The sequence below is a fragment of the Drosophila subobscura genome, chromosome U (assembly GCF_008121235.1).
Source record: "Drosophila subobscura isolate 14011-0131.10 chromosome U, UCBerk_Dsub_1.0, whole genome shotgun sequence".
Classification (NCBI taxonomy): Eukaryota; Metazoa; Arthropoda; class Insecta; order Diptera; family Drosophilidae; genus Drosophila; species Drosophila subobscura.
Window position 1 is genome coordinate 22290149 of NC_048534.1, and position 10340 is coordinate 22300488.

The 10340-nt window shown below is 43.9% G+C and overlaps 1 protein-coding gene across 1 annotated transcript; it reads left to right on the forward strand.

The window, feature by feature from the left end:
* Nucleotides 1–1862: 1862 nt before the first annotated feature.
* Nucleotides 1863–8942, forward strand: LOC117900216 (glycogen phosphorylase). The gene is made up of 4 exons (XM_034810500.1): nucleotides 1863–2247; nucleotides 6440–6968; nucleotides 7038–8644; nucleotides 8712–8942. The coding sequence occupies exons 1-4, from the start codon at nucleotides 2005–2007 to the stop codon at nucleotides 8856–8858; spliced, it is 2526 nt and encodes an 841-aa protein (XP_034666391.1). The 5' UTR covers nucleotides 1863–2004; the 3' UTR covers nucleotides 8859–8942.
* The last annotated feature ends 1398 nt before the right edge of the window (nucleotides 8943–10340 follow it).

The window sequence follows — 10340 nt, forward strand, 5'->3', positions numbered from 1 at the left end:
TCCTTTTTTTCAAATGCGTTTTTTAAGCCGAGATTATTTTTTGTGCCCTCTCACTATTTTTTTTGCGAGTGTGAATGTGGGCATGGTATATGTGTGTGTGTGTGTGGGTATAACTTTTGCATAATAGTGGCACAAAACAAAAACGTGGCCGGTGTTGTACATATGGCCTGGCTGGGATCGGAATCAACCGGAGTCAACAAGCGTAAGGGTTATGTACGTTACGCTGCCGAGATTCAGCGGATTTCAGATTCCAATTAAGTTTTAAATTTTACACAGACAAGCGTATGAATGATGACGTACATTTTGCTTGGCAGGACGTGGCCAGGAGTTACCCCCCTCAAAACCCCACGCCCTATCCGCTCCGGCAAATGTGCTAATCATTTTCATTTTGCAATGAACAAAAAGGGGAAAAAGTGTGAGAGTGAGAATGAGAATGAAAAGAAAAAAAGAATACAAGAAACAACATGTTGTTTGGCCCCCGGAACCCCGCACTCACATCAGCACTGGCACCCGTACTACTACCAGTACTATCCTGCCCTCTGTCCTACCGCACCTTTCAAGGACTCTTTCCGCATGCATTCCCAAGTAGTGGAACATGGGAGTGCCATTATGGAAAGTAATAAACAAGAAAATGGAATAACTAAATTGCTTCCAGACTGAATCCTAGATGCCCTTTGCCGGTCTCTGGGATTAGCATTTGTTGCATTGCCCCGGCAACACGCTCCAAACAGAAGGCAGAGACTTGTAAACAAAACTATAAATAAACTAAATGCGAAAACTAAAATAATACATTGTGAAATGCTGATGGGACACCTTCTGAGTGAGTGACATCATTATGCTAATCACTTTTCAAGCGAATGCATTGACAAAAGTGCGAGTGCTTGTTCGCAGTATCATCTAGATTCGAAGATAATGAACGACGTAACCGATACGTCAGATAAGAAGTCGAACACGAACCGAATGCATGAACTTTACACTGAGCCAGAGAACTGGAATAAATACTTGGAATTCCAGTTGGAATTAATATTTATACAATTTTGAATGAAATATTTATAATAATAAATAATAAACTGATAACTTTGTAAGGGGAAATAATTCTAAATGAACATCTCATCATTCATGGATTTAAAAATTGATTTTACGCGCCTCTCAGCTTTTAGTTATGCTGCAACCCTAAAGAGAGCGCACCAAAACAGCTTCCAAAGCTCTCTCCAGCCATCGAAGAGGGCGCCAAATGAACATTTCTTTCGTAAATTGAAAAATGTATTTTACGCGTCTCCCAGAATTGAGGTATGCTGTCAACCCTAAGCCACCAAACATCGCTTGCATGAACTGGCGCATCTACATGTGTACATACATATGTACATACATATATACTGTAACAAAATCAAAACAGCTGCTACCAAAGCTTTCCATTTGACAGGCGGCAAGCTCTCATCCAACGGAGAGGGCGCCACCAGCGGCCAGCTGCTCAACAAACAAGAACAAAAAGCATGGCTATGCGCACGCTAAAACACACAAACAAAATATAAAATACGCATGTATGACCTTCGTACAAGGTGACTGGGGCAAGAGAGAATAACTCAGAAGAGCGTCAGAGAGCGAGGGCGGAACATGTGTGTAGAACATGTAGAACGGTGTGCCAGAGAGAGAGAGAGTGCATAACATAGTGCATAATGAGTGCAAGTGACGCTTGGGAGAGCTGGCGCGAGAGCTGATAAGAACCGCTGTGTGTGTGTCACCGGGAGAACTCAGGCGCCAAAAGTGAGAGCGAGCGCGAGAAAGCTTTGATGGAAAAAACAAAAGCTGGTGGCACAGCGTCGTCTGAGAAGTGCTCCGGAATTTGCAGCGAACGGTCCTCTTGGTTTCTTGTTCGATTCTTTTCGCATTCGCTTTTCCGTTTTCCACACACGCGCACCCACGCATCGGAACAGAATCTGCCTGTATATATAGTATATATAAATTGTAAAAAAGAGACATATACCGTATATAACTAGGACAACCATGTCGAAGCCCCAATCGGACGCGGATCGACGCAAGCAAATCTCAGTGCGCGGCATAGCCGAGGTGGGAAATGTGACCGAAGTGAAGAAGAACTTCAATCGCCATCTCCACTACACCCTGGTGAAGGATCGCAATGTGGCCACGCTGCGCGATTACTACTTTGCCCTGGCGAACACCGTCAAGGACAACATGGTGGGACGCTGGATACGCACACAGCAGCACTACTACGAGAAGGATCCCAAGGTGAGTTTGGATGACAATTACCACCACCCCTCCCCACTTCCACACAACCCGCACTCCAGGGCGGTCTATTGATTTTAGGGCACACCTTCATGGAAATTTCCATGAAGAGAAACTCTAACCCTAACCTAACTTTGAACCCGAAATGTGTGCGCTCCAGGCTAAGCGACTCCCTAGAAATTCGATTGGAATCAACTTTATATTCCATTTTTTTTTTTTTTTTGGCTATTACGACATTTTCTTTTTGGTGCGGCCTGTGGTACGCCAATTTATTGCGCTGTCCGTTTTGGTGGCCAAATTTATTTTTCTCATCTGTCCGCTTGTTGCACTTCTTTCGCTTTTGTTTTCCTACTCGTTCGCAATTATCTCTCGGCTCTGCTCTGCTCTGCCTAATTGCACACCAATTTCTGGCAGCAATGTCCCTATACTAGAGATCTGTTGCTGCAATGGGATCAATGCCAAAAACGTGAGAACGAAGTGTGACGAGAGAATGCCCGACAAGTTGCAATACTTTCACTGCACACAAAATTGGCTGTTGTTGTTGTTGTTTGTTATTTTTCGAACCCAAAAAGCACAGCAAGATGAAAAGCCGGTTACTGCGTGTTCTCCTCTAGCAGCTGACTTGTAGGCTAAACAGCTTATAAATAGCCACACAGCTGTCGCCGTGCTTCTTATGGAATCCATAACTACATATAGTCTATAAGTAAATATCTATTAGCTTTGTCGCATCAAATGGCTTTCTTTTGTCATCTCAATTGGCATACAATTTCCTTGGGCGCACATCTCAATTTCTTCTCTTTGATCTCTTCCATGGCTAATGAAGATATCCGCCTTAGAAGATGATACATCTTGTAGCTAAATTTCTATAAAGTACGCCCAAGCTTAGCTCTACTTTGCAGACATACTTTATTGACAGCAGACCCACCGAGCGTATCCATCAGATACACAAGTTACTTAGCACGTGCCAAAAGCGTGAGAGCTTTCCATTAGCAAATATTTTTGCTCGCAGCATGACAACTCTTTGTCCTTGCCTGAATGTCAGCTTAAATCACTTTCAATTTCGTGCCCCCACTCAATATCTGCCAGATACAGCCAGAACTCCAACAATCTATTAATTATTCATTGAGCACAAATGCTTGGGGCGCCACACCAATTTCAACACCCAAAAAAAACTTTCCGGCTGCAGTACATACACTTTTTATTTGGACTCTTTCAATTTAACTAATTTCGTGGGGAAACTGTTGTTGCTGCTTCTATGTGAGGCTAGTACATGCCTTGTATATATGGGAAACAACCGACCGACACACATAATTTCAAGGTCAATCAAAGGTTATTAACAACAAAACGAAAGCGAAGACGCTCCCCCTTGTCGTACGCCTGACAAAAATATCAAGGAAAATTTTTGTATATATATTTCTTTGCAGGTTTTTCTCTTATTTTTATTTCGGGTACACTTTTGGGGGAATGGGACTGTTTGCGCTGGCTGGTCGTTTGTCATTTAGCTGAGTCGAATTTTTCCCTTACGTTTACGTTCAGTTTTATGGAATTTTTATAGATTCGATGTTTATGTTTAGTTTGTGGTGGGGCTACATACAATGCAATTAAGTCACGCAATCATCAGAGCAGAGAGAGTTGGAGTGGGTGAGGGACTACGCATGGGGTTGATGGTATCTCATGGATACTTGAACAGCTGTTGTGGCATGTCCAGCTTTTGATCTAATTGAAAGAGCACTTCACGAGTGCCACGTCCACTCACATTCTATCTATTCCAATCTGCGGTAATTTATGTAAATTGAAGAAAGTTCATTGGGTTTGAGTAACCTCCTCCTCTGCGCTGTCAAACAGTTTTCTGTAAATTTCCCAAGTGGAAACTTTGTGCCACTGAATCCATATGTTTGCACGACTTATCTCACCTAATGGTAGCACAAATATATTAAACCCCCTTTGGCTAGCAGCGAATAATGATTGTTTAATAACGAAACAGCAAAACTATCACATTACCCTGATGGCACTTCCTATGCACATCTGCTATACTTTTACGTACACATATTGCGGTTATAATGCAGCCAATCTATACATTATACATTTATACATATATAGGAAGCAAAAAAAGCAAACAAATTCTATTTATTGTTATCAAAAGCCGCCACAAAACATATGTCTGGTTATTGCTCGCTTTCGGTTTGGGCCAGAACGTTTGCCAAAGGCCCTACCAGCCATGAGAAATGGCAAGCAAAATGTAAAGTTGAATGACTTGAAAAGCTTTTACGAGAATGTTGACCCAAAAATGTATGTTTCGGCCGGCTTTCGATTAGATAAGCCGAAGAAAGTGTGAGAGTGAGGTAGGGTCATGCTCGGACTTTGGTGCTCATCATGGTGGAATTTTAAGTTGTTCTAAATAATTTATACCGAAATACACTGGAGCATTATTGCGTAAATAATACTGCCAATGCACTGCTGTGCATTACTTCCTTGTACATATCTTATCTGAATGTTTTGCGGAATGTTTTCTAATCAAAAATCTCACCCCTTTAACCCCTGCTGCACGGGTATTATGCACAAACAAGATCCCTCAAACAAGTCTCAGACTAATTAGATGTGGGGCAGCCAGCATGCGCCTGGGGTATGCGTTTTGTTTAGGGCATAGTTTACATATTACCCGCTGATAAGGGAATGCTCGGCGCATACCTTGGAGCTTGTCACTAGCGCCATAAGCTGGCGACACTGTCAACGATGTTGCTGATCAGCAGCACCCTAGCATTGACCAGAGATGGGTGCAGCAGATAGATTCCCATTTCAATTCATTAGATTCATTAGATTCATGCTGTGCATTCAATCATGCAAAGCGCAGCCGGTATGTAATCCAGACCCCACTGATAACTGTTGCTACAAACAATCAAATGCCCTCGTAACATTATGGCAATCAGCAGCAACCGATACGAATCGGATCGAAACGATCGAACCCAATTGAATATAACCTCTATTAATAGTTTTCACTAAGGCTGCCCTGAAATTAGCAAACGATTCCAGTGACTGATAACGCCCAATGTTCGCTTTGGGAGAACTGGGTGACCTTGTTGGGGCGAGCATATGGCAAATGCCGGCACCGGCATCGGTCCGGCATAACTAGGTCTCCGATCGACCGATTGATACGTTTCCTTATCTGCAGGCATTTTACAGGCAGCTAAAGCTGTACGGGTGTATGCTGTACAGTTGAGCCTGGGCTAAGGTGGAATGAAACCTTGCACTTGGCAAACAATAATTCACGGGCAAAACAAAACCTGTTCTGTTTGAATGATTATCTTAATCCAACTCTCTCTCGCTCTCTCTTTCGCTTTTAAACTCTGAATATTCTCTCTTAAATTCTTTAACAAAACGCTCTTAAAAGTATTCCAAATCACTGGAAGGCTAAATCATTTATTGTTGGTTTTATGTTGAAATTTTGACATCGTTTTGATTGCTAGATTTATAATCGAAAAAATAGAATTACAACTTTGGATTTGAATATTAGTTACAAGCCCGGGATCGACGGGCTGGCGTGTTTCTCAAATTATATCGGTGATGGGGACTCATGTTCTGTGGAGGAGGCTCTGGTGGCTCATCTGCCATCGGTACTTGGATGAGTCGAGGCACAGGCTCAGGCTCAGGTTTCTTAAACACATTAATCAGAAGGATTATAGCGAGTATTAAGAGCATGACAGCTGCTCCCAACTCCAGAGTGGTGCGGTGCTCCTGCGAAACAGTCAGGACCTTCTCAGTACTATGGACCAACATATTTTCATTTACTGGCATTTACTCGTTTGACCTGTCCAAAGTAGAAAAGGTTGTTAAGAAATGCATCGCCTGCAAGTCATCAAATATTATGATTTAATATTCGATTTTACTTGGGTTTTCTTTTTACCTGCAGGGAGTTTGTCTTAGTGTAGTTTTGGAGTAGTTTTTGCTTTGAGTTTCGTAATAAATTGTACTTAAAATGTGTTTTAAAGCTGTTGAAGTCTATGGAGTAGACTGCTTTTTCGGAGCTGATTTGATTGCTATTTTAGATAGAGAATCTAAGGAAAGTGTGTGATAAAATTTTTAACAAAATGCACAAAATTATTCCCCTAAAATACCATTAAAATAATATTAAATACAGCAGAATATTTTCCCTCCCCTTCTCTTAATTAATAATTATTTTATTATTGGTTCCTTTCAGCGTGTGTACTACCTCTCGTTGGAGTACTACATGGGCCGCTCCCTCACCAACACCATGATCAATCTGGGCATCCAGAGCGAGTGCGAGGAGGCCATGTACCAGATTGGACTGGACATTGAGAATCTCGAGGAGATGGAGGAGGATGCTGGTCTGGGCAACGGTGGTCTCGGTCGCTTGGCCGCCTGTTTCCTCGACTCGATGGCCACTCTGGGTCTGGCCGCCTATGGCTATGGCATCCGTTATGAGTACGGCATCTTTGCCCAAAAGATCAAGAACGGTGAGCAGGTGGAGGAGCCCGACGATTGGCTGCGTTATGGCAACCCATGGGAGAAGGCACGTCCCGAGTTCATGCTGCCCGTTCATTTCTATGGCCGTGTGATCGATACGCCCGAGGGCAAGAAGTGGGTGGACACCCAGAGGGTTTATGCCATGCCCTATGACAATCCCATTCCCGGCTATGCCAACAATCATGTCAACACGCTCCGCCTGTGGTCCGCCAAGTCTCCCATTGACTTTAACCTGAAGTTCTGTAAGTTTTTGATAACAATATTCCCGCCTCAAACCCCCATTGATTGATCTTTCAACTCTCTGCTTGCAGTCAACGATGGTGACTACATTCAGGCCGTGCTGGATCGTAATTTGGCCGAGAACATCTCGCGTGTGCTGTACCCCAACGACAACTTCTTCGAGGGCAAGGAGCTGCGCTTGAAGCAGGAGTACTTCATGTGCGCCGCCACTCTCCAGGACATCATTCGTCGCTACAAGGCCTCGAAGTTCGGCTCCCGGGAGGCGGTGCGCAACTCCTTTGATCACTTCCCCGACAAGGTGGCCATCCAGCTGAACGACACCCATCCATCGTTGGCCATACCCGAGCTGATGCGCATCCTCATCGATGAGGAGCATCTGACCTGGGAGAAGGCATGGGACATTACCACCCGCACCTGTGCCTACACCAATCACACCGTGCTGCCCGAGGCCCTGGAGCGCTGGCCCGTGTCCCTGCTGGAGTCGATTCTGCCCCGTCACTTGCAGATCATTTATCACATTAATTTCCTGCACATGGAGAATGTGAAGAAGAAGTTCCCCACCGATCTGGATCGCATGCGTCGCATGTCGCTCGTGGAGGAGGATGGCGACAAGCGCATCAACATGGCCCATCTGTCGATTGTGGGCTCCCATGCTGTCAACGGTGTGGCTGCCATTCACTCGCAGATCCTGAAGGACTCGCTCTTCCATGACTTCTACGAAATGGATCCCAGCAAGTTCCAGAACAAGACCAACGGCATCACGCCCCGTCGCTGGCTGCTGCTGTGCAATCCCGGCCTGTCCGATCTGATTGCCGAGAAGATCGGTGACGAGTGGCCCGTGCATCTGGATCAGTTGGTGGCTCTGAAGAAGTGGGCCAAGGATCCCAACTTCCAGCGCAATGTGGCACGCGTGAAGCAGGAGAACAAGCTGAAGCTGGCCGCCATTCTGGAGGCTGACTATGGCGTGAAGATCAATCCCTCGTCCATGTTCGATATCCAGGTGAAGCGCATTCACGAGTACAAGCGCCAGCTGCTCAACTGCCTGCACATCATCACCCTGTACAATCGCATCAAGAAGGATCCCACAGCCAACTTCACACCAAGGACCATCATGATCGGTGGCAAGGCCGCACCCGGCTATTATGTGGCCAAGCAGATCATCAAACTGATCTGTGCCGTTGGCAATGTCGTCAACAACGATCCCATTGTCGGAGACAAGCTGAAGGTCATCTTCCTGGAGAACTATCGCGTGACGCTCGCCGAGAAGATCATGCCCGCCGCCGATCTGTCCGAGCAGATCTCCACCGCCGGCACAGAGGCCTCCGGCACTGGCAACATGAAGTTCCAGCTGAACGGCGCCCTCACCATCGGCACGCTGGACGGTGCCAATGTGGAGATGGCCGAGGAGATGGGACTGGATAACATTTTCATCTTCGGCATGACCGTCGATGAGGTGGAGGCGCTCAAGAAGAAGGGCTACAATGCCTACGACTACTACAATGCCAATGCTGAGGTCAAGCAGGTGATTGATCAGATCCAGGGCGGCTTCTTCAGCCCCGGCAACCCCAATGAGTTCAAGAACATTGCCGATATTCTGCTCAAATACGATCACTACTACTTGCTGGCCGATTTCGATGCGTACCTGAAGGCACAGGATCTGGTGTCCAAGACCTACCAGGTAAATATTCATGGAGAATAATTTGGATTTAAATCTCTTTCTAAACTCACTTTCTCTCTCTTTGCAGAACCAAGCTAAGTGGCTGGAGATGGCTATCCATAATATTGCGTCCAGCGGCAAATTCTCATCGGATCGTACCATTGCCGAGTATGCCCGCGAAATCTGGGGCGTGGAGCCCACCTGGGAGAAGCTGCCAGCTCCCGAGGATCAGTAATAAATCAATTAACATTTTTGATATTATGTTATTATTTATGTGCTTTACTTTTTGTCAAAGTCAAAGTCCACAAATTTTAGGAGCCAAAAAGCAACAGCAACTAAAACTAACCAATGGGCATCCCCAATTGTTAATATTTTATTTAATAAAAATCCAAAATAAACTATTACAACAAACGCTCTCTAATCTAAATAAAAGTCAAGACGGAAAATGCGAAAACGAATCACAGGAGCAGCGACTGGCTCTGGCCTCAAACCAAATAAAAAACACCTCAGGAAAACTTTCAAAGTTAAAATTATTAAAGAAAATATATAGCAAGAAATAAAAAATTGATAGCGAAATGATAACCAGAAGAAAGGTGTTGAATAACCAAAACAAAATATAGTGGAATGCTTTTGTTTAGAAATCGGTTATGCGTGTTTTAAAAATGAGATCAAAACTCAAAACTGTTAAATGTAAAAACTAATTTAAATTTAATAAAATTTGATTCGATAAAAAGGAACTAATCGTGGAGTATTATAAGGTTCTAATGGTTAGGAAATGCAACTGCAGTCTCATCTGGAAAGCTTTCAGCGATTCATGGTCTGATCTAACGATAGATAATTAAGTTTAAAAACAAATCCCTCTGTTTCCCCAGCATTTTCATACATTTTTGGTTCTACGATAATTTATTGGATTTTCTTCTCTTTTAAAATTTAACAGAATGCATCGAAGAAAATTATACTCTCCATCCCGTAATGTCGTTGGGATTTATCCTGAAAGACAAAAAGGAACATCAGTGAGTGTATTATTTAGGGGACTACTTAAAAGCACTCACTCTTTTTTACGAATGATTGCATTTACAATACTGTACTCTACGTAAATCTGTTTCTCAAGTCATAACGGTGATGGGGATTGATGTTCTATGGTGGCGGCTCTGGTGGCTCATTTTCCATCGGTTCTTGCTTGCAAGGCATTGGCACACGAATATCCACGTACAGAATCACATTAGCAGGAGTAGCTGGAGTTGGCTTAGATTTCTTAGACGTACACACATTAAAGAGAAGGTTTAGCACTAGTATCAAGAACAACACAGCTGCTCCCATTTGCAGAGTGGTGCGGTGATCCTGCGCCACACCCAGAACCTTTTCAGCGTAGGGAAAAATAGTTTCCGCTGCTGACTTGGGGTACAACTCCACCAATTCCGAGTTGGACTTTCCCCAAGTCATCGTCTGCAATAATATTCGTTGATTTAATAGTAGCCTTCAATTGTTCTTAGGTTTACCTTAGAGAGTTTTTTCTTTCCCTTTATGGGAGTTTGTAATCGTCGCCCTGTTTTAATGAATTTTTATTGGCATGTGATTTAAAGCAGTTGAAATGAAGTGACAGTTCTGCTTGGAGGAAATGTAAAGGAATTTTGCAATCGAAATATAATCTTCTCTATATATACAGATATTTCGTTTCTCCGATTGTTGTTTTAACTAACAAACGTCACAAACGTTT

Bases quoted from the DNA above. Each gene is read 5' to 3' on its own strand.
- LOC117900216 (XM_034810500.1), top strand. From the start codon at position 2,005: ATGTCGAAGCCCCAATCGGACGCGGATCGACGCAAGCAAATCTCAGTG. The intron at 2,248-6,439 runs GTGAGTTTGGAT...GGTTCCTTTCAG, and splicing joins ACTACGAGAAGGATCCCAAG to CGTGTGTACTACCTCTCGTT. The intron at 6,969-7,037 runs GTAAGTTTTTGA...CTCTGCTTGCAG, and splicing joins TGACTTTAACCTGAAGTTCT to TCAACGATGGTGACTACATT.